Source organism: Mya arenaria, chromosome 14 (genome assembly GCF_026914265.1).
Source record: "Mya arenaria isolate MELC-2E11 chromosome 14, ASM2691426v1".
Classification (NCBI taxonomy): Eukaryota; Metazoa; Mollusca; class Bivalvia; order Myida; family Myidae; genus Mya; species Mya arenaria.
Genome location: NC_069135.1, coordinates 12706061 through 12731800, shown reverse-complemented (window position 1 = coordinate 12731800; position 25740 = coordinate 12706061). Strand labels below are relative to the sequence as shown.

Here is a 25740-nt window from a genome sequence, read left to right as displayed (position 1 = left end):
AACTTCAGCAAAAACAAGTTTATGGAGGGAGACAATGGCACCAGGGCTTACATTACTTTTTTCAAGAAACAAAAAAGTAGTTCATGTGGTTTCTGTCAATTTATTTGAGCATTACCAGTAACAATATAATTGCATAAACAAAACTATGCATAAGGATTTCATTGAAATAATAATTCATGTACATACAAATAAAATGAAAATTTCAAATGAAACGTTTTCATAATTCACACAAACATGAAAAGCATGAAACACATCAAATAAAAGTAGTTATTTTCACTTAAACAATGAATTATGGTCTTATCAATGCATAATATAAGTTCATTTCAATATGAAGGAATTTACAGCTAGAGTGAATTTTACCAACTTGTTAATGTTAGGCATGTGCTCGTCTATGATTATGCAAGAAGCCAATTTGAGAATAAAAAAGGAAATAGCACACATTTGATCTGGTGTTCAAAAAAGCAGTTCAGTCTTATTTCCAGAGAATGGAAGCATTTCCAAAGGCTTAATATCATATACATATTCTTCTTAAAATGAGATCCTACCATTCTATTAGATTTGTTTTACTTCCTATGAACTACCAAAACGTTTTTGACACATTGAAAACAAAAGCAGAACTACAGCTATCACAGAATGTGATAAGGGCCTGGAATAATAGCTCATATGAATGGGGGAGGGGTTTGAGGAAATGTTAAAAGTGAAGTTATTTTTGTGGGGCCCAAATTATCAGAATTTCATGGCAATCAGTTAACTCTATCCCATACATCAGTTAATGGTACAAAATAAAATAAGGTAAAACATTGTACAGTTTTGCATGATGTATATATATTTATGGGCTGTTTCATTTTACTCCAAAGAAAGCTAAGACACATTCTAAAACGAAGCCAATGTACTCTATAGCTGTGGGATTGTTTTGTCAGATTAGAAGAAGAGGAGGTTAAGAAGAGTTGAGGCAAAGGCAATCCAGTAGCTAGGACATCCTTGAAGACTATAAGAGAAGCCTACTTTCAATGTGCAATACAAATGCAGAAAACTCTACCACTAATAATCCAAATTTGGGCATCTCAAGATGCCAAAAATGTGCCATATGACTGGCACAAAGATGTGAAAACCACTGACATTTTGAGTACCTGCTATCAGACACTGATAAAGGTAAGAGAAATAACAAGATTATGATGATGAAAGGGTGGGCTAAATAGAGCTATCCTTTGCCTTGTAAAGTAGCTGTTGCCGGACTGGCCCTGCAGCTGAATCATCCTGCACGACTGTAGGGATATGGTTAACAGCAACGGAGCCGCTTTAGAGATACCCACATCCTTTTCCTAATTTGGATGGAAGGGACGCTTTTCAAAAATGTCAACTAAATTGCCCCAATGAGTTGATTAAAAATCTCATCGAAACAAAACTGTTTAAGAACTAATAATGTGGCTATTTGTTTTGATTACGTTATTTACCGCTATGTTTACAATGTTTTTATAACATTTTTTACTATTACATTTACAATGCTTTTATAACCAAGGTGTATGTGATCAGAATACCTCAGCCATTTCCCTCAGATGTATGCCTGTGTATCAGAAGAAGTTGTTCGTAAAATTAATGATAAAAATAATAATTGTAGCATTTTTATGTGTAAATTGTAATACTTAATTCAAATTGATTCTCGTTGAAGCGTAAGATTCCTATAAATAATGTCCTCGAAATATATGCCAGGTGCAAAACCAGCTGATTATGAAGCTAAGAGGGAAAGAAACTTTTGCCAAAATGGCAAACAAATCATCCGTGGCTTCTGTTCGATACCAAGTACATGTCAAGAAATGCAAGTGGAGCATTGACACCAAAATCACACACACCACATTTTCAATTAGAGTGGGCTGTTCCAACCGGAGACTTGATACAATCAAGACTCATGAAGTGACAACAACCCACATGAAAGTGACTGTGCACCTTCATGCTATGGAAACTGCACCTCAAGAAAAAATAAAACCAAATGCTATGAACTACTGAAAGTTGAATACAAGCAGTTAACAATCAAAATGAGCAATGTCCATTACATTGGTAGACATAATAAACCATTTACAGACTTTCCCTATTATGTTCTTTGGACCGCATAAAAGGGCTGGATGTTGAACAAACGATTCAAGTTGTGCTCTCCTTATACAGTCAATTGCACCTGTGACCAGAAAGTCAGAGAATCTAAATTTTTCTTGATTTCTAAATTTGTTGATTTAACGGGTAAAAGTAAAACGCTACATCTCCTTACTCTTTATTGATGGTTTTATAGTATTAACCATATGCATTTTCATATAATATAATGTAATGTCAATGCTCATAAAAATGAAACATAATTTGTAATTTTGTTTTAAAAATAAAATAAAATAAGGTTATTATATACGTTGGTCCACACTTGTTCTTTCAGTACCGAAATCAGCTGGAAGTGAGAATAGAGATGAGCTGACAGAAATCGGGCCCGGCTTGATGGATGTCTCCTTGCGATTATAAGAACTGGATGTCTCAGGGGAAGGTAGGCAAGTCTAGGAGGTGCGCCCGATGAGCAGGAGCAGTACCCCCATCCCGGAAGTACGGGAGGTTCCCATGGAACCAGTTTGGGCTGACCTTTTAGAGGTTAACCTAGAAGGGGGTGGGAGGATGAGGTCTCAGGATTCAAATTGCCCCTTGAAGCGGTCCACCCACCAGGGGTTAATTTGAACCAAGAGGGAGTTCTTGCCCAAGGGTCTCGGGCTCTGCGGCACTACAGACAAGGTCACATCCTAACAACGTGATTATCCATTGTCTTGCCCACAGAATGGGGTTGGTATTTAAGCACACTGTAACAAGCCATCATACGACACGCTGATGACAGAACTTCCTGGATTGTATTACCTTTACAGGAATAGCCCTTAACTAAAACAAGGACTAAAATAGTATTGGTACCACTATTGCCTTCATCTTTTTATAGTTAGAATCTTTCAACATAGTAATGCACAACCATATGTCCAAGTGTAAGTCTGCTGTAAGGGGCATTATAAGAGAAACATTATTTAATTTCTGGGGTAAATATTTCTTTATTAATAATAATCTCTTTATTCCCTATGTTGTTTCTTAGTTTTATACTATAACTTAAAGTTCAACTTAAAATAAACTGTTACTGATATTATTTATATATATAATTTTATATATATACTTCAAATTTTTAAACACTGTTTCATTACCATTAGTCTTAAGTACTGTTTCATTTTGTTGACAGTTTTACTACTGATATATGATGCATGTACATATCTTTGTTTGATCAAATTATATTATTCAGGAACTCATTGTTTACAATACACAATGGCTAAAACTTCAAATAGATTTTCTCCCATCTTGCAAAATAAAAATAAAAGAAAATGGAGAGGGACATGCACTTCCTTGGTCAGGATACATGTGCGGATATTGGTCAGTAATATGGCAGATGCAGTGCCCCATCAGTGTTAACCGAGACTACATCCCCAATTAAGGAGTTCATACATTGTTGTTGGACGGTGTGCTAGCATTTGACTTGTCCATGTCTATTTGAAAGGATTGAATGCTGTGTTTAACAAAAATTTGCATAAATATTAAAACTAAATGTTATATAACACCATTTATAAACAGTATCCACAGTGCTAGATCATATTTTCAGGGATAATATCATTTAATAAATAACAGATGACGTCGAAAAGAGGGGCACGAATCTGACATGTGAGGCAACAAGAAAAGTAATCAATGATTATTTTGCCCCCCAGAAGAATGCTAATATGGAAATTTACAATATCCAGTCACGCAAACAAAATGACACACAATAATTGGATGAGTTTGTGATGGAACTCTGGTCACTTGCTGACAACCGTGACTTCACAAATGCTGACATGGAAATATTGCAACAAGTTATTCAAAACTGCAAATCGAGCCAATTAATTTAGACATCATGTACTGCGAGAGCAGGAACCAGATAAGGCATTAAGTGACATATTTATAAATGGGCGAATGTAATAGCAATCTGACTGACAGGCCGCCGCTACTGAAAAGTCGGATACTGCACAAAAAGTTTCACAAAGACCATGTGGTGTGGACGTATTGCAGACAATGTGAAATGGCAATTTACCCAACAGACTGTTTTATGTGGTACCACACTAAATAGCATTTCCGTGCAGCGGTCAGGAACCATAACAAAAAATAACAAACTAAACCCTACTATGACAGCTAGTATTTATTGTGTTAATATTTACAATTGGACCCTCATTTGTGTACTTTTTGTACTATTTTGAACAAAAACATTTGGTTGGGTTAAGCAAAAAATTATGAGTTATTTTTGAGGATTATTATCTGTATGTCTGATATATTCTGGCTGCCTTTGATGGGTAATATATGTCAAGTTTCAATCACAATTATTTCTTTATTATGAATGAGATTTTTTTGGTCAGAATAGATCATTTTTGTAGTTATTTGAGCAAAGCAAATGTCAACATAAAAAAATGCTTTATTTTTCAGGTTAAAGGTAAAGGTCATGGTCATGGTCACATACTCACAATATACCCATATGAAATGCCTAGTGATGACGAGTAACATAAATACTTTATTTCCTGGAATTTTCATAAAAGTCTATGAACAAAGAAGTATTTTAGAATAATCCAATATATATATACCCTATATTTATCAGAATTTCCTACTATTTATTAGGAACTCAGAATACCATTTCCTGAGTAAGTTAGCGGTGAAAGAGATCATATTTATATTGCGAAGGTATGAGCACATGTTCCTTTTGCAAAATATTTTTGCAAGAAACATACGAAATAGGTTTTGAGTAGAAACCCAGTTTAATATTTGTTTTTGACTAGCGTACAGCTAATACATAGTTGTAAATTTTTCAACAGCTATTACATTCGTATCTTTATGCAATTTCTAATGTGGTATCTATCAAGCTGTTAAAAAATATTTGTTTAGAAATAGGTCTCTGACATTAGTATAGACCTTTTCAATCACTATTTATATAAGCAAATTCTATTTAATGTTAATATTCTTAAATATCTTTACTCTACCATCACATTTTGATCATCTCAAATTACTTTTCCATTGTTGCCAATAAATAAATTTGTCTATTTAGAAATTTGGTGCTTGGTAAACAAGCCATGTTCGATGTATTATGTTGCAACATTATTTTAATCACAGAACTTCCGCCATGTTGGGTGGATAAAATGCGCCAAATTGACTGAAGAGTTGTTTCATCTATTAAATCTGGACTTCAGGAGCTTTCATTAGGAGGCTCGTCCAGGATTCACACAGAATCAGTAACATGGGGGAACATACGGCAATGGCACTGATTGCTGTGAAGACAATGGTATTGCTAGCATCAGAGGCGGCTTTAAAACAATTGCCAATTTGTACCTCCCACTTTTGAAAAAGGCATCAACAAGGGCAGTCACCATCATGGCTTTTGAAGATTTCTTCGGGAACTTGATCAAAGAAAAGAATGCAATGGAACAACAAAAAGAAATTTGCTCAAAGATGGATGAACCTTTGATTAAGAAATGAACGCATGCAAAAAATTATCATTCGAGCAAAAAAATTTTGAGCTGTGTCCAATAATAATATTTGCTTGCAAAAAATCTGGCCTACCATGTCACGATAAAATGCTGGTTGTTCACCAGTCCAGCAATAGTGTTGCGTCTGGAATACAAAATGAACAGATCCGTACTACAGCATACACACTACTTAAAACCTATGAGACTGATGAAATGTTGATCAAAGGCATGTACTACCTTGATAGAATACTTTTATACATGATGTTAACAATGTGATGTAGCCGTTTATTGCTCCAACAATTGTCAAAATGCCCTACTCCTGTATTCAAGCAGATAAACAATTTACTTCATAAAACCTGTTATAACAGCACTGGTAGGGATGTTCAAGACATAATGTACATTTGCTATTTATTTTAATCGTGTTATCAATTAGCTATTTTCATGCAGAGTCAGATATACAAGTGCTTGTTGTGTGAACATGTGATTGTTAAAGTCACCGAAAAGGGCAACGTCTGATATGGATAAAGCGGCCAAGGAGGTAGAGACTTCTTCAGGGACGGTAATCATCTTACAAAACAAGTGTGATTAAAGGTTACAGGCCCTACAAAATATTTTGTTGTTGTTGTTGTTGCTACCTTTTCTTCTGTTATGCACCTTTTACTCAAGCTAGATAATATGTATTGCTATTATGTTAGTGGAGATCGATCTATGAAATTGGACCAGTGCACAGACAACAGGGAACAAAGTACAGCCAAAGGCGAGCACGTGATCAGACTGGGCGGGACAGAAGCAGACGAACAGCATGACAGGACCCCATTGGATCACTATCATATTCGGAAACAGGCTGAGCACTCTTTGAGGATTGTTTAGGGAAGCACCCATGGTTTAAACACAGACTCTTGTTTACAAACTTGAAATAGCCTCAAGGAATATGGCAGGTCTACACATATATCATACCAGTAATTGTGTATCAATCAACTATAAGGCTTTTACCATTTATCTGACAAAAAATAGGCTCTCTGTTGTTTTTTTACAAAAAAATCACAAACAAAACAATTTTTCGTCAGAAATTACTAACATAAAGAAATCATGATACAACCTTTTATGTTATACACTGTAGTAAGATTTTTACTGTTAAAGTGATATTTACCTATTGCTTCATACTGACATGAAATGAAATAGCCCATATAACTATGAAACATTACATGATCATGCAAGAAGACAAGAGTGCCTATGCATGACTGTTATTTTACAGTGAAGACATGGATATAACTCCACAATTATTACAGCCAGAGTTCTGGGCCTTGCCATACATGTTCATAATATCCTTAGAAACATGTATGCCATGTTTCTTTTGAATATCTGGCTGAAGTAAAAGTTTTTACACATTACGGACGACATGAAGCTATGACAATACCTCCACTGTTTTTTTTAAAAAACAGACAACCTATAATTCATTTGTTTAAGTACTTATACTTTAATAAATAGTTCATTGGTTAAATTTCTCTCCGTGACAAATTAAATTCACTTTCATAATTTTGAAAAAAAATTGAACAACACTTAAAAACATACATATACTTATTTAACTCATGTGAATGAATGAAAACTCAATTTGTTTCAGATCAATTACATGAATGTGACTAATTTTGAATGTGACAATATCATTACTGTAACATAATTATTATACTGATATGTATAACCAAATGACATGAATTTCTATAAACAATTTCTTTACACCAATTTAAAAATAATTCATCACAAATCAAATTAATGTGACATTAATAGATTCAAGAACACTATCACCAGCTTTTGTTAAAATAGATATCACAGTACTTGGTTTTTAACAAAATGGTAAATGAAACTCTCCCCACAAGAAAAAGATAAAAACTAAAACTTTAAGACAAAACTACCATCAACAATAACTACACTTGACACTCATCATATCCATATTCACTGGATACCTGCTAAGAAGGAGATCATGAGATGGTAATAGAACCGCCAGACTCAATACCTGCAGTAGACTCTCAAGGCACTTGTGAAATCTACGAAGGTGTCAAAGGCACAAAGTACATCTTGATGACACTGTTGACTTGCTAAACTGTCCCTGATTAATACAGACACCACTTCTCCACCAAAACACATTAGAGATGAGACCTCCACGTCAGAGATCAGACCTCCACATCAGAGATCAGCACTCCACATCAGAGATCAGACCTCCACATCAGAGATCAGACCTCCATGTCAGCGATCGGACCTCCACGTCAGAGATTGGACCTCCACGTCAGAGATCAGACCTCCACGCCTGTTCATTGTAGTTACTCTGAATTTCAGGAATCATGTTTAACTCCTCTGAAAATGCAAGAAAATCCATTGCTTAATGATTATTTTAAACATTTTACAAAACCTCTTTATTCTATACTTGGCTAACATCTAAACCATTAAGTGCCCACATGTGTTTATTCCCTGGGGGTGCACTGATACATTTTCAGTCCTACTACAGTCTTAATACCAGCTCCTGGAAATTAGTGGTTTTGAGTGCTTGTTCAGTGCTTTTCCAAGATCATAAGATTGCCAAAGAAATTGACTTATTATCATGCAGAAAATGCATGATTTTCTGTAAACACCATTAGTGTCACATTCAGATAGCCGTGCCCATCTCCATTTGTTAGTTTGTTTACTTTCTAAGTCCTTAGTGTTGTACGCTGGGGGTAGAAACTTCATTTTCAATATTTTTTGCAACGATCTTTTATCACAAGAATATTGTTGTTGTTTTTTGAAACAATCACCTAACCGCCAAAAGACCAGCTATTTTATTGGACTACAGCATACAGCGAGCCAATCTGAATTGTCGTATTATATCGTAATTCACCGCTACCTAGGCGTTTAAAAAGCGTCTGCAATGTCTTGATGATCGCGAACCTTCCTGATTGGGAGCGATTGGCTTTTCCTTTCGGAATTTATTGGCGGAAACGGTTGAACCCAGCTAGTCTATTTACGGCCGTAGCCGAACGCGGTCTGGGCTATCTTCTTAAAAACCCGTAAGCGAGCACCTTGCAATGACGAATCGTTACTAAAAATAAATCGCAAAACAGATCAAGTCACTGGAATTTACTTTCGTTTTCGTTTCAACAATTTGAAAGTCGAAGTCAGGGTTGAGGTAGGCCTATACACCCTACCCCACTCTGAAATCTCAACGGATTTACACGATTTGGAAAAGTGATCCCTGAGGACATCAAAAATCCGGAACTTCCGGAGCAGTCCGGAAAACTTTCACCCATGCAATTATATCGAAAAAAGTGTCATGACTAAAGCCCAAATCTGTTCAGAAAGGTTCCAGGTTCTTTCCCAGGCTGGGAATCTAAGCCTATAATGCTACAGCATTGTGATGAAATTATAATTATGTTTTCCCAGGCGGGGTAACTGCAAACTCTAGAACTACAGCATAGTGGTGAAATAATAATCATCATCACTTCATACACTAAACATTTGCTGTATATTTGCACAAAAAAATCCTTATTTTATAAAAGGCTTCTCCATTTTTACCTTTTAACTATTCGTTTCCATTTTATTTTTTCACCTTATTCCTTCAAATTTGATTTTTAATATGTTTTTGGTTCAATTTTGCAACACTACAGCAAAACTACTGTGAAATCACTTATATTTGTCAGCTTGAAATTTCGTGTTTCTTATAAAAAGGACAATTTCGTGGGTTCTTAAATTCGTGGATTTTCATTTTTTTGAAAAAAATTTATAATCAAGACTGCGATCCTAAATCGTCTGCAAATTCTCAATGCGCCAATCTTGTGCTATGTATTATCTGAGTAACGCAGTTTATGCCACTACAATGGGACAATATGTCAATTAGCGCAGTTACCAATGTCAATTATCGCTTGATTGGTAATTAAAGGGTCTTAAATAAAGATGCACCCTCATCAAGGATATGAAATAGAGAAGCCATTGTTTTTCCAACAAAGTAACGATGTTAAATTAAATTATTACATGTTGTATACCACAACCATGTATATTCATGTGAATACATTTACACCCTTTTACATAAGACAGTATAATTTCACAATTAAAAGTCAAATTTTGGTTGGGATCTTAAATTCGTGGAAAAGCCAACCCACGAAATTCACGAAAATTAATGTCCCATGAATATTTATGATTTCACGGTAGTTACAATCTAAGGAACAGACTAGGGCTGCATATAGCCTGACTATAAGCTTTCAACTTCAACTATAATTGAGGTTTAACAAATTGTTAAAAATAATGTCCCTCAGGTAACCTACCATCTATGAGATCGATGGCTTGGAGGCGCTGTATGAGGTCCTCCATCTCCTCCTCCTGCCTCTCACGTTCGATGCCAACATATGAACCATTGTCTTCACAGTATTCTATTAACCTGCAAAATCAATCAGTCAAGTCAAGTCACTTTATTGAATCTCTCAGGCTGCTTATCTGCCAACATGAGTAATTGAAATGAAATGTTGCTATAACCTAAGTGTAAATAACCATAGCATATTTCAGTTTGTATATATGTATGTAGTGGCAAAAGCAGTTTGCAATTATTGTTTTCAAAATTGTAAACAAAAACAGAGCATATTTGATTGTTTCATTGTTTCAATATTCAAGTTACATATAATTATTGGATATTAAGTGTTCAAACATTTCCCAAACAGCATAGTGAAGAAATGGATTGTTACGGTTTCCATATGTTTAAACGGTTTATTTTTTGGTTAAAAAATGATTTAATTTTATTTGCAAAATCTTTGATAAAAAAATATTAAAGATGCACTCTTACTCCCAAATAAGATGAACCACAATTAATAATTTTGTTTTAATATTCCAAAAAGGATGATTTAATGTCAAAAACAATGGTTCTTTTATGAAGGATACCGAGTTTAATTTGAAAAAAATGAGCATAAAACACGGTATTTTTACCTTATGATACTATAGTAAACCACAGTAAATCTTTTAATATTTTTGCGCTTTCTGCTATTAAATTCACGGTTACAATCTTGTTATCAGTAGTTAATATTTTTAATAAATGCATTATTTAGTAAGTAGTTTAATGTTTATCACTTAAAATTTATGATTGTTATACATGTGTATGTATTGATTTTGTATAAGAGCGTCACTTTGACATTCAGGTGTTAAAAGTACCGTAGTACAAAGGCATTTATTTCTTGTTTGTATTAATGAATTCTGGGCATGACAGAATATTATGAAAATCGTCACCAATATCTGTTTTACAGTATATCTTCCAGTTTCAAGTATTGACCAGTTATATTCTTTTGATTGAAAATGTTTTACAAAAAAAAAGTGTGAATGTTTGTTTATCCCACTATAACGTATGATGATACTCACTGTCGCCAGTACTCGTCACCACCCAGGGTATTGGGGTTACCCACCACAATCAGCAGCGCCTTGGCACGCGTCACCGTCACATTAAACCTCTACAAGAATAATGATGGAGTTTAATGAAGACAGCCAATAACTAAATCATGATTCTTACAGCATGACCATTTCAGTAAATCATCTATAATTTGTGTCATAGAAAACATAATTTTGATTTTTCCATAAGCTATATATATTAGTATATATATATACTATTCAAAATACAGTACTCTTGAAATAAACATGATTCAATAGAGATACAACAAATTAGAAACTGACTGAAATTACTGCTAAACTCTCTTAAATGATTTCTGTCAACATATTCTGAGGAGTTACTATGAAGCACTATTATGTTCTTGGCATCCAGTATTCTTTACTGACCTTGGGGTTTTTCAGGAAGCCAAGTTTGTAGGTCATATCTAGGGACATGTACTGAGGGTTAGATCTGACGGTAGAGACGATGATAACGGTACGCTCCTGCCCCTGGAACTCCTCCACGGACCCCACGGAAACGTCCTCCAAATGCTTCTTACGTAACACCTGCTGGATCTTCTGTACCTGTGGGCAGGGAATGGGAATTTAACAGATAACTGTAATATTGTACATGTGAATATATGTGCATTTAATAGAAAACAAGTATCAACTCATTTTAAATAGATATAGAAGTATAACCTTTCTCAATGAAACTTGTTTTTAAAGTACCAGGGTAGATATAACTTGCATATTTTATAGAAATAACTTATACATTTTTATTTCCCCTTTCACATTGCTTATCAACACTCAAATATGACCTAATTGTGAAGGAATTACTTGATAGTTACCAAGTCATGCACCTATGTAATACAGATATTTCCCTTCTAAGGAAAAAGCCATTCATGTTTCAGTTTTCCTCGTTCAAATAGTTTACCAACATTTTAATATCCCACCTGCTTCCTATAAGGGGAGATAACCCCGATGTCTGCAGGTTTGAGGTTGATGCCACCTGTGCGACAGGCGAGTAGCTCTTCCACATACTTAGTAACCACGGCAACCTCGACGGGGTTGAAGAATGAGGGCGACCTCTCCTCCCGCATGTCCTCCCCGGCCACCCCGTGGAATAATACTGGGAAACCCTTCACAGGCAGCTTTGCCCACTGACCTGGCAAGGAGGGTGAGAGTTAGTGGAAATATCACCATAAGTTTATACTAAAGATGATCAGACTTTGTTACCCAGGCCATAGCATGCCTTACTCATCTACCAATAATTTTTCTAGCTGGTACATGCATTAATTCTTTTATTTTTTTTTAGGTAAAATGCTGCAAGCATTAAAAAAAACTAAATTGCAAATAATTATAGAGTTAAAAAGCAATTGTCAATGCTTTAGTGCAATAATGATATTAATCAGTAAAAAATAAAATATACTCAATTAAATTATCATTTAATAAATGACAATTGTAAACATAACAGGCAGTTGTGTAGAAAAATCATTAAATCTAACTCTTAAGGCGAGTAGATACTGTCTCTTCAATGATTTTGTAGTCCAGGAAAGATTGTAATTCCTCAAATCGTAAATTTTCAGGCATAACCCCGTTTTGGCATAAACTGATAAACTTATTGTGTCCCCATGCACTCTTAAGCAGCTTATTAGGCTTATGTCAAAGATATATTTAAGAAAAGGGCCAAGGAGATTTATTCAGAAAAAAAAACAATGTCAGTTGTTAAAATCTATCAATAAACTATAAAGTTACAATTATATCAATTGCCTAGAAAACAAGTTCACCACACCGATTGACATAAATGAAAACAGTGGAAACAGACAACACAATATATGCATACACATTGTACACACATGCCTGACCTTACAACATCTCATTTAAACACATACTTGATATTTCCTTGATCTTTTGCTATTGGATCTACTAATATTTAATTCACACCTGAGTTACGTTCAGTTGTCTTATTGATCAATATTCAAATTCGTACAACCATACAGAGTGTGACTTTGACCGACTCCATTGAAGGTAAGGTGAGAAGCAAAAACATACCTTGTGGATAGTTAAATGTTTTCAATATGTCTCTAAACATGCCTATTCTATTCCTTTAGTTTAAAAAATGAAGAGAAACTGAATACTGTGTAATCATTATTGTTCGTGGGCCATTAATGTTCGTGGGCCATTAATGTTCGTGGGCCATTAATGTTTGTAGTTTTCGTGGGTTGGGTGATCCACGAATTAAAGATCCCACGAAATATAGACACCTTATTCACCTTTTCAATTGCCTTGTTATGTACATTCTCTAGTTTATTCTTTAAAGATGTTGCCCTATACAGCAGTATACAGCATAAATATCGAACTCACTGTATAACTTACTATTACTGTTAATATATTATATCTGCCTGTAACAAATAATAAACAAACAATTCATTGTGTATTTTTAATGAACCAAATGACAGAAACACCTGCTTAAGATGTGCTGTTCATCAAAATCTCCACGTTCAAAAGATGTGTGTGTTGAGTATCGGAACTCGATTTATTCCTTTAATCAAATATTTAATTGATAACATCCATTGTTCACTATATATTACATAGATTGTTTATTAAAATATATGCACCTTCTCGGTGTTTTCACAATTTGCAAAACTGTTCATTGGTATTCAGTGGCTTCCCCATCTATATCTTTGATCAGGGTGATCTTCTTTTATGACCTTAGTTTCCAATTAATTCGATAATTTAGATGGGTATATGCACTAATTGGCATGTTGTACCACGTGTCATAAACCGAGTGACATTGAAGACGGAAATCACGTTCCCAACGCATGCAGATTATGCAGACGATTTAGGCCGTTTCAGATTTTTGTTTCAAGTAACCACGATAATGTAGATTTTTGGAAAACCAGGAAATTTCATGCCAATGAATATAAATGATTTCACAGTATACGCCAACAGATGACTTACAGAGCTTCTCCCGGTCTATGCTTGCACAGGGCTTCAACTCTGATTCATAGAAGAGCTCATTGGGCAGTTTAAGGATGTCGGGATGTGATCTGTAGTTATTGAGAAGCTTGGTGACAACACGCACATCGTAACTCTTGTGTCCAACGCTGTCGATCACGGGTCTGTACAGATGACAGCAGTCCATGTACCTCTCCAACAGGGAGATGTCTGTCATGATAGAAATGAAGTAATGATGCAATTATCATAAGAAAATCCTTTTTATTTTTCTTAGTATATAGTTTGCATAATATTTTTTTTTAAAGAATTCGGAAATTATGGTTCTTATCATCTTTTTAATTTAATAAAGTTATTAACCGGCATTGCAACTGTAAGACATTTAAATGTTTAGTTCCAAATCATACCTCATTTTTTGGAAGTTACGAATCTTCACAATAAAATTAAAGAATCAGAGTAAACTATTCGCAATACCCCACAAAGTAATCGACCACTGAGCTCTACAACACCTACATACCAAGTCCATACTTGATAGCCAGGGGTGAACGCAAGACAGGCCCCAGTTGTTTGTGGTCGCCTGCAATGACAACTTGTCCACCGGTGCGCAAGGCAGGGTTCACCTCCATTATCCCAGCAACAGCTATGATAGCCTCAGGCTCTGGGGCATGGCCAGCCTCATCTATAAAGATGTGGCTGAAATGGCCTGGCGGGAAACTTGCCGACACCAGTCTGAAACAAGGAGTGGAAATCTTGAGGGAATAAAAACAATGTAACAACGCATGAAGTCAAATTGACAGTTCTTAGAGGTTTTAAAAATGTGGTTGTTGTTCAATCTTATGATGTTCAATGTACAGAAATTACAAATACTTTGCATCATCGCATCATTTTTAAGCCAACCTGAAAGAAAAAAATTGTCAAGAACCACACCATCTCAAGATGATTATGTTTGTGAAGTACTGTATCAAGAAGATGAAGCATAAACTGAAGAAGAAGTTTGCTTCTCAAAATTTTGCCAAAATCCTATATGGCCTTAGTCTTGAAAAGGGTTGGAAAACATTTGTATGCTCAGTCCCTGTGCCAAGGTAGACCATCTATAGATGGTACACCATATGTAAAAACTCAAAGGACCATTTCTCAGCGTTAAATAAGCAGAGCAGACCATGCCAATGTTAATGCATAAGTAGGCTTGGTACTTATCATTTTTATGAAGTTTCATCAAAATCTCTCTGGCAGTTTTAGTGATTTCGACCATAATTCTTTGAAAGATTATCCAAGCGGAATATGCTAGTGTTAATGCACAACTCCAAATAATACAGTGTACTGATCATTCCCATGGAGTTTCATAAAAATCCCAGAAGCAGTGATTTGAATGCGGGCAAACGTATCTCTTTGTGCACTACATGTAAAATATCAATGGGCTATAACTTTATGAAATATTTACTGCGTGGAGCATGCCGATGTCAATGCATAACTAGGCTTGATACTTACCAGTATCAATCCTGTGAAATTCCCTTCATCAGTTTTGGAGCTTTTGTGAAAACATATTTTGTACATACCGGTACATCAAGAAAAACAGCAATACTGACAGAGTGAGACACACGGCCAGCATAACTGTGAACATTAGAGTGTCTACTTCCCCTATGGGACATATCTTATTTATTTCTGTGTAGTATTTCCAAAAATAAAGTCTCTATTCCTCTTGAATAAAACCCATCTCTTGTTTAATGTTATTCACACACGAGTATTTTAAGAGTCCGCTGGATTCACTGACTTTAACATGTATGAGTCATCAAGTCCAATTCTTGAAGTCAAATAGTAGTAATTGACCACCTAACTACTAGATATTTTGTAGACTGTTTCAGCATAAATTGCATCTGCATTTCTTATCAACATGAACATATTTAGTAACCAACAATATTGTAACATGTAAATAGTTAGTGACCCAATAACATTGTAACATGTTAGAAATAGGGTTTTCTAATAAGCAAAAGCAATCTCTAGTACATGCAAAGAAATAAGAAAAACATGCATGTAACAGCTGTGATGACAAATGAACTGTCCGTTAAACATGCACATAACATGTGGTAATGAATGGTCAACAACATCTCACTCTATATAAGCAGCAGGACGGACAGGCTCTGCAGCAAAATGATGGTATAATCCATAAAATGTTATAACTTAAACAAGAGAAATATCTGCTTTATCTACATGATCTCTAAACTTTTTTTACCAAATGAATTTAGCACAAATAATGACGGGATCAAAAAGACAGGGAAGAAGCTTACACTGGAATACAGAAATATACACATGAGTAGTATTATACTCATGTGTTTTTTTAAACACAACTTAATGTAATATATCAATTGATTTTGTCCCTGTTGTGTGTTACATCTTGTAAGTTCCTCTTGTCCCTTCTCCTTGTCTACATCCTATGCTAAACATTAAGACATGCACCATTTCCTCACGACCAGTACCAATGTTATTTTCTGACTCAACAGGAGCTGAAAAACCCACCCAATGTTCAATGCCAAAACATATACTCTTCCCAAATAAAAAGCAGTGCTACAGATAACTTCTTTACTTAAAGTGTATTTTACACCCTTATGCAATCTAGTAAAGTGTATGGTACACCCTGCCATTCATTAGAGTGTAACAGCGATTTCTAAAGTGTACTGGTGCATTAAATTACAAAATTGAATGACTTATTTTATTTAATGAACTTTTATAGTACATAATTTTATACGAACTTACCCAAAATTGAAATGTTGCTCAGCAATTTATAAGTCCAGATTAATTTAAACATCTTTACTACTTTCTTGGCTTATAGCCTTCTGTAAGTCTCTTAGGATAGTGAATCAATTTTCAGAAACCGTTAGTTTAGCATTTAGTCAAAACAGCTAGCTAGAACGGTAAAAAATACTCAGAAGAACGTAACGCCCTATTTATTATTTTTAATGGTATTGGTACGAACAGCTGTTTGATTTTATGTCGTAATGGGCGATTTTTAAATTGTATTTACACCCTTATCTGTAGCTCTGAAAAGTAATACCTTTTAAGATAAAATATGAATCTTTTAAGAAATATAAGAATTGACATCATCTGGCAGAAAAAAAATATTCTAGTCTTTTAATTTCTTCTTCTATCAAACAATATTCCTTATGGCATTCTTTTCTTGGAAAAATGGATTTCCCAATTTAGTAATATCAACGCAATTTTCCAAACGAAAAGGTCATGAACCCCTTCACAAAATGGCGGATATTGAACTGAGTGCTCACCTGCCGGCTGTGACAAGAGTGGTGACAATAATACGGTACTCGCTCAGGATGGCCTTTGATGGGAATTGGAACTGACCTCGGCTGTTGTCATAGTTACACACCACCTGCAGTAAAACAACTACACTGTGTATAGAGCTCAAACCCTTAACCTTATATACAGGAAAGGACTTTTGTACCATGTAAGTTCTCTAAAATATAATTATATCTTACTTATTCTGATAACACAAACTGATACACCAAGATATCAAGTCGAACAATAAACATATAAAAAGTTAATACAGCAATTTCTATAAGAGTTTTTAGTAATGCACAAATCACCTAAAAGTGATATTTATACTATTTTTATGTAGCAATTAAAATCCCCAAAAACTGAAATATGAACTATAACCTCACTCCAAATAAATGTTGCCAAGAAAACAACATCTTAAAGCTATATCATTGTCTTTTTTTCTGTTAAGCACCAAAAAGTTCTATCTTTGGTCTGAACCTAATGAATACTAATTAAAGGAAGGTTGTCCACATTCAAACTGACCCTTATCTCTTGAGGTATAGCTCTGAGGGAGCGTGAGGCGGCATTGAGCCGGAGAATCTCCGTGGCAGGTATGTGCTTGATCAGCCTCTTGGTGATCAGGTCTGCTGCAGAGTTGGATGGGGTACAGGCCAACACACGGTTCCCACGTGACTGCTTCCATACCTGAAACCAGAGACTAGCAGTTGAAATAATCCTAAGGTCAGATAACTGGCTCAAGTAAGATGTTTGTTGAGCTGCAAAAATATACCAGTATACTGGTATACTTTCTTAGATAATTGAACCGCAGTATGAATTATCAATATATCACAATATGCTTTTTAGGGATACCAAGTCAAAATACTAAAAAAATCATAAAAAGTTAGTAGAAATTGCCCGTTAAGTTGGAACATGATGAACCAAACCATTAAGCATGAATACGTTTTTCAACGTTTGATGCATAGGTTCAATTTTACTGCAAAAAACAATAAGGTTTCCTGGTTGAACAGCTTGTTCTGTATTTATTAATGATTCATGTCTTAAAAATATCATTCATGTCTTAAAAATATCAATCTTATGATGATTGGGCTTGAATAATTTGTTCTAAATGGCGTTTTATATATATTGCATGAAAGCAATTCCATCCATCCCATACCTGTTTGATAGCCTCTACTATGGTAACTGTTTTGCCTGTTCCTGGTGGACCAAACACTAGGTAGGGCGCCGGCCGCGAGGTCCCAGCCACAATGTGCTGCACCGCACACAACTGCTCATGATTCCTCTCCAGGTCAGAGTTGTACAACCTGGAAGCAAGACACAGGTAATTTAATGAGGGCTTCTTTTGTATAAGATTAAGAAGCTGCCTGCCGAAACAGGAATGATAACATTCCAACAATCCCAATCCTGAAAAGTTTGTGTATAAGTCAGTAAGCACCAAAACAGGAGTAAGGGGCACAGAGCACAGTTGAAATTATTTTAGTACTATTTTAAATCCCCCACAAGCTTCACTTACATGTATCTTCATTATCCCTGAGGAATAATTACAGTGATATCAGTTTTAACAAACACAAATCAGAACAGCAACATTGACAGTAACAGAAGACACAAAATCTACACAAGAGTCCAAATTACTTGAGACTGGGTAATAGCGGTGTAGGGGATGCTATATGTTGCTCCTCCGGGAACAGTATGGGCCCCAGACTGAGCTCATCTGCCAACTGAAGGGCACGGTGCTGCAGGCGGGACGGCAAACGGTTGAAAACAAACCGAACATTATAGCTCTGCTTTTCCACATACGAGTCGCGGAAACTGAAAAAAAAAAATCATTTTCTGTCATTTTATATAAGGAGACTAGAAAACAATTAAAAAGAAGGTATGAAATGAGTGTTATTTCAATGCTGAAATTATTCTACAAAATTTGAAAATTCAAAATTAAAAAAAATGAGCTGTAAAGAGTTTTAATCAACTTAAATAAACAAGTTTAATAAATTTGTACTAAATGACCACAAATGTGATAGTGTACATACATCACATGCTTTACCTTGTTTCCGGTTTTAAACATTCAACTATCACACAATTTTCTGTTTAACACATGTGTAATATAACAATACTACTCCACAGGTATGTAAACACTGTAATTAGAAATAATACTTGCTTAATTGGTTGCTTAATTGGTGATAGTCCTGCAAGTCATACGCTTATTTCTTAGTTTGTTTTTATGATAAAGATTTATTTCAATAAAGTAGTTCATTTTCCATTTAAATGGTCAGAGGAAAACTTCATATATTTTGAAATTACAAGGTGTGGAATGTAACAAAGCACTAAAAGGCTGGGGTAATAGTATAGAAGGCCAGGTCAATAGGGGTGAATGTTTACAATCAAAACCTGACCTGAGCAGACCTCATAAACCAGATTAACCAGGACTCCTCAGCCAAATGGCTGTACTGTATGATATTTGGGGTCATTCATACCAACCTTTAAAAACAAGAAATGGGCACAACCAACCTGTTATGGAAGCCGAGAGCAACATCATTCTGGTGTACGTCATGTACAAATCCCTGGTATTCCCGGGTCCCAAGCTGTCCATTAGGGTCTCGGTTCCGCACATACAGCCAGTCACCACGCAACACAGATGGACGGTTCTCACACAGGCCAGGAACCTTGGGAGGGGGATCACAGGGAAAATATATATAGATGTTTCATACAAACTATTTTTTTTTATTCTGTAAAAAAATTTATGTCTTTATATCTTCTATTGTTAGTCTATTTCTAGTAACACTTAAGGACAGACTTGGGTAAGCACCAAAGCATTATAAGTAAAGGCAAATTAAATTTTCTATATCATATGAAAATGATACAACAGAATCTAGCAATGATTTCAATTCAACAAAAAGTCACACATTTTTACTTGATGTCCAATAAAAAATCAAAATTTATCCCAACCTGCAATAGTAGTAGCCTTCTGTTGGCAGGATATGGTCTAAGCTGGACGTCCTCCATGTCGTATCTTCGGATATCCACCTCCATCTGTACCTCCTCAAAGAAGAGCAGGCTGGAAAATCTCCGCACGTAACCTGACATGGTCAAGTCACTCTCCACCTCATTCCTTCAAGTAGGAGAAAGGAAACAACTTATATTAATTAAATTAATCAACTTCATACATTTTATTATTATCTGTCATAATTCATGGCATCTAGAAAAAATGCTACAATCCCAAGAGTTTAAAGGGTTTTGTTCCCTGGTACCCTTGCCCTATTCACAAAAAGATGGGATGAAAACACTGTCATCGATAATTTACCCCTTTGTCTTTTATTCATACATCTATAATATCATTTCGTCCCCCGCAAAATGCAAATGAATATCTTCCCTCATTCTAGTATAGGAAATAATTGGTAAAATGTAATAGGGTAAGCAGGGTAAGCAGTATTGCATTTTGATCAGGGAGGTCGTATTCCACTTGAGTGGATTGTTCCAAAATCTGCACAAATCCAAGAGAGTATTATACTACATTCCGAATCGAAACACAGTACTAACAACCCTTTAATTGTATACATAACTGCTTTAAATAACTTAAAAAGACACTTGGGTTCACAAAAAATGTCAATTTAATGATGCACTATTTTGTTTTAGGATGTCATTTTTAATGTCATTTTGATGTGACATCAGCAGAGTTAACTTTTGTCTACTAAGCTTGTTTCTGTAGTTTTTCATAAATATTATGGAATTATTTTGTGATATGTTTTACATGTGCATATATGATGGGTATATAATAAAACATATTATGCACCTTAGCCTCTCTATCTGAAGACATTCCTGTTCAGTTAGTCCATCAGTGATCGCAAGCCCTCGGTTGATCATCCTGCGGTCATCTGGTGGCACGGAGTACTGTCCTAGCTCTAACTTTCTCTCGAGGCAGTCTCCAGACCAGCTGGAAATACAACATAGAGTTGTGAGTATAAGATCTAAAGACTCACATTGTGGTGATATCCTAAGCATTAAAGGAAACACACTTGTCCAGTTTTCCTTCAAACAAGTGATCTTACCAAAGTTCTACCAAGATAATTGTGTATAATTTGGTTTCAACATGCTGGTGACATTTATACGAACCTGGGTAACTTGAAGCCAGGCACAACCTCTAAAGCCTTGCCCTTCAGTTTGTTGGTGCGAGGTGGCTTCTTGTATTCCGAAGTTGGCTGGAGTTCATCCAACACGCTGTTCTTACACCTGCAGTGGAGGTAGCGCAGGATGTAGCCTGTCTGGGGTGTTGCTGGGTGGTGGGCGACCATGTGGAACATGACTGGACAGTGGTAGCTCCCACAGTGCTGGGGCTGAGCACGCACTGTCACTGTGTAACTCTGTCCTAAATGTGGAGTTGATTTTGTTTTTAATGTGACATTGGACACAAAAAAATTAGACAGGCTGAAAACTCACATGAAATTTTTAACAGCAAAATGAGATTATGCGGAACAATCAAATGTACAAAACTTCTAAACTACATCTTAAAAAAAATGTATAAAATAAGTAAGCAACCTGGCCGTATAACTGCAGTTTTCCCCATGCCATCAGTGACATGACTGCTGTCTTGTAGTGTGAACACGCGGCATTTCTTCATCATCTCACAGTGGGCCAGTTCCACAGGCACGGTACTGACATTCTGCAGAACGAGGTCAGCCAGCATTGTGTCCCCTTCCCGCACCATCATCTGCAGCACCCCCTCTCCTGTCATTTCAAGTTTGTCTGTCTTTTTGCATGACACCCGCACCTCAGCCATGCCAGTCACAAGCTCTCTTCTGAAATCAACAATAAATCGTTTAATAAATATATCAATGATTTGTTAGAATTTAAGTTATATAACATTGAATATAAGCATTAAAGTACTATAAACTATTACTTTTTGATCATTATAAAATCCATTATATACATAAACATAAAAAATATTCAATTATAATAAGGTGTTGGTTTTATGTATTTCTAAAGCTCTTACCAACCATTCAAATCTATTTAAAGCATATGGATAATTCAAACAGTTTATTTATTGAAAATAAAAGTAATTACTCATGTTGCTTACTTCTTTGACTTGACAGCTTTTATAGAGTTGGCTAGTCGATGTCTCCTGCCGTTTACATGCTGGTCCATATCTAGCAGTGAGTTACACTTTGACTGGCACACAGTACAGAAATACACATTGTTGTTCAAGGTCTTCCCCACATGCTTCCATAGAGCAATGTCACCTTCAAACTCAGGTAGTTCAACCACCTTTCTGAGACCATTTTTAAATGTCAAGTGCTGATCTACAGCATACTTGTTTCTGTTCATGAAATGTTTTTTACTATAATTCTGTGTTGACTGTTCATTTGCTGGGGTCTGTACATGTACACCTTCAGCTGGAGCTGCTAGCTGGTTTACGGGTTCTCGAAATGGGCTTAAGTTTGCTTTTTTCTCATTACTTTTTCTGCCTTTATTTCTAACTCTTTTCACAGTTTTACCATTCATTGGCCCAAGAACTATTTTATCACCTTCAAAATGAGCAATATTTTGCTGATATAGAATCCTGAAGAGCTTAAAGAATGATGGTAAGCTCTGATCAGGACTGATTTGCTGCCGATACTGGCTGTATTCTCCAATATAAACATTCTTCAAATCCTCCTTTAACATGCCATCTATGTCCCTTTGCTCTGTCTGCAGAAAGCGTTGGAAGTCACTGAATACTTCTCTGAATGTGGATGTCCGTGTCTTTTCGTCCGGCTTCAGGAAGTTATCTGGTCTGTCAGGTTTTTCTGTGGTTGTCTGTGCATTTGCATCTGGCTTATTAAGCCCCTCCGGCTTATCAACACCACTAGCCATATTTTAAATTTGGATGAACTCTGTAAATGAAGATATCAGAAATTGATTAACAGAGCTGATATTTCAAAGACCTCTAATTATGTTCCAAGTAATCACTCTCCTAATTTTAAAGCATGTTACATTCATGCAAAGGGCTTTTTCTCTAGTACCCACAGGTCAGACTATCGGACCCATTCCCAAAGCAAAATATAAGATATTTTTCCCAATCTTAAGAAAAAAATCCCAATCAAAATTTTTTTTTTTTTTTTTAAGAAAGTCTTTTCACCTGTACTATATTACAAACTCAACCAGTACTGTACTGGTTCATTTTCAACATCCAATTTTTTGATAATTGAACTCAGAAAACATTGATAAAAAGGTTGATATGATAAATTACAACTAAAGTCATAGTTTGTACCATTTGTTTTTGTCATGCACAGGGCTTTTTCTCTAGTACCCACAGGTCCGACTATCGGACCCATTCCCAAAGCAAAATATAAGATATTTTTCCCAATCTTAAGAAAAAAATCCCAATCAAATTTTTTTTTTTTTTTTTTTTAAGAAAGTCTTTTTACCTGTACTATATTACAAACTCAACCAGTACTGTACTGGTTCATTTTCAACATCCAATTTTTTGATAATTGTGTTGCATTCTTAATAGTATTGTATTTCACTTGATGCTTGGGTATGAATGAATAAACATGTAACTCCATTTGAGATCTTATGACCAACAACGCAACATGGTGTCAGAAGTTGGTGAACTGATTCTTATGGATTAAATTGAAATTAAATGGAATAATTAAATTGTAATTGTGAAGCTCATTCTAACAAAATGGCAAGCTTTAACAATATGCAAGGACAAACACCCAAAATGGACTGGGACAGCAGGGATTTGTCACAGTCATTCAAGTCGTTCAAGTCACATTCCGACTTTATGTTTAAGGGTCCTCTAAAGGAACAATCACAAGAAGTGAAGTGTAATTACCTAATGCTGTGGGTTGGAGAAAAAGGTCGTTCCATTTTTAGCACTTGGAGACCAACAGACGATCAACAAAAAGATCTTACATACTTCTACAACCAGTTCGAGAACTATTGTAAACCAAAATCAAACCGTATATATTCAAGATACATTTTCAAAATGAAAATACAAAAAGATGGCGAATCGTTTGAACAGTTTTTTACGGACTTGAGATTACTCATCAAAGAATGTGATTATCCAGAGGACATTCTTGATGACATGATCCGGGATCACATTGTATTTGGCGTTCGATCTGTGAAACTCCGCAAAAAGTTTATAAGCGAAGGGAACGGTTTAACGTTACAGAAATCTTTGGACATTGCTAGAACGTATGAACTTACAAAATCACACATTCAACAAATAGACAACAATAAAAGTGTAAATGCCGTTACACCAAGGACATATCACCACCCAGAGGCAAAGAGGAATCCAAAACAAAGGTCGAGAGGCAAACTGAAGTATGCTAACGCTGGCACGAAGAAGGCTATGTGTTCAAACTGTGGATCAAAACACGAGACCAAGGACATATGCCCAGCAAGAGGGAAAGACTGTAACTACTGTGGGAAAAGAAATCACTTTGTTAGTGTATGCTACAAAAAGCAAAAGGAACAGAACAAATCACGAGTGTATGAGGTAAATGATTTTTCTTCCTCAGATCTAAGTGACAACTGTGATGGTTATTTTGTTAATACTGTTACTCATGACAAACACAAAAATCAAGCTTTTGTCAATATTTCAGTTGGTGACAACAGCACACAATTCAAATTCAAGATTGATTCTGGTGCACAAGTTAATATCATACCATACCACATGTACAAATCACTTGGTAGCAAAATTCAGTTGAAACACACAAACAGCAAATTGACAGCTTACAATGGCACACCACTCAAAGTACACGGTGTAGTTAGTCTTCAATGCTTGTACAATGGTAAAATTTCAAGAAACGAATTTTACATTGTAGATACACCCTCATGTCCAATTTTAGGTCTTGACACTTGCCTTGCAATGAATCTACTAAAATTTGTATCAGCAGTAGAACCTGACGTTTCTTACACAAAAGACCAAGTTATTTCAAAATACCATAATGTATTTACTGGTCTGGGAACACTTCCAGGTGAATGTGACATACATATAAAATCAGATGCAATACCTGTAGTACACCCTCCAAGACGTGTACCTATTGCGATTAAGGACAGACTAAAAACAGAATTAGACAGAATGGTTAAAGACAAAGTCATTGTCAAAGTGACAGAACCGTCTGTATGGGTCAACAGTATGGTAACTGTTGAAAAACCCAATGGCTCTTTAAGGGTATGCCTAGACCCTAAAGACCTGAATGAGGCAATAGTGAGACCACACTATCCATCTAGATCAATAGATGATATTTTGCCTGACTTGACAGGTGCAACCGTATTTTCCAAATTTGACGCGAGAACCGTTTATTGGTCTGTTAAACTGAACAAGAAATCCTCATTTCTGACAGTTTTCAATACTCCATTTGGCAGATATAGGTATCTGAGACTTCCCTATGGTGTAAATTGTGCTCAAGACGTCTTCGTCCAGAAAATGGAGTCTTGTCTTGAAGGTTTGAATGGCGTCAAGGTCATTGTTGACGATATTGTTTGTTATGGCAAAGACAAACAAGAACATGACAGAAACTTGGACAAACTCATGGAAAGATGTCAACAAAAAGGTCTCAAACTCAATGCTGACAAAACCGAGATTGGTAAGTCAGAAATACCTTTCTTTGGACAT

General features: G+C 35.6%; 1 protein-coding gene across 2 annotated transcripts in view; it reads right to left on the bottom strand.

Annotated features, from left to right (window-relative positions):
* Positions 1-84: 84 nt before the first annotated feature.
* LOC128218249 (putative helicase MOV-10) overlaps positions 85-25740 on the bottom strand; it is a 30881-nt gene continuing 5225 nt past the window's right edge. For both annotated transcript variants that reach the window (XM_052925863.1, XM_052925864.1), the window contains exons 2-18: positions 22213-23008; positions 21675-21934; positions 21252-21504; positions 20932-21072; positions 20088-20250; positions 19650-19804; positions 18777-18953; positions 18301-18448; positions 17670-17831; positions 17138-17241; positions 14380-14591; positions 13869-14075; positions 11861-12072; positions 11316-11492; positions 10905-10993; positions 9827-9939; positions 85-7886 (exon numbers count right to left, since the gene is read on the bottom strand). In XM_052925863.1, the coding sequence (XP_052781823.1) occupies positions 7819-7886; positions 9827-9939; positions 10905-10993; positions 11316-11492; positions 11861-12072; positions 13869-14075; positions 14380-14591; positions 17138-17241; positions 17670-17831; positions 18301-18448; positions 18777-18953; positions 19650-19804; positions 20088-20250; positions 20932-21072; positions 21252-21504; positions 21675-21934; positions 22213-22988 (3417 nt within the window). In that variant the 5' untranslated portion in view covers positions 22989-23008 and the 3' untranslated portion in view covers positions 85-7818. The remainder of the gene's footprint in view (positions 7887-9826; positions 9940-10904; positions 10994-11315; positions 11493-11860; positions 12073-13868; positions 14076-14379; positions 14592-17137; positions 17242-17669; positions 17832-18300; positions 18449-18776; positions 18954-19649; positions 19805-20087; positions 20251-20931; positions 21073-21251; positions 21505-21674; positions 21935-22212; positions 23009-25740) is intronic.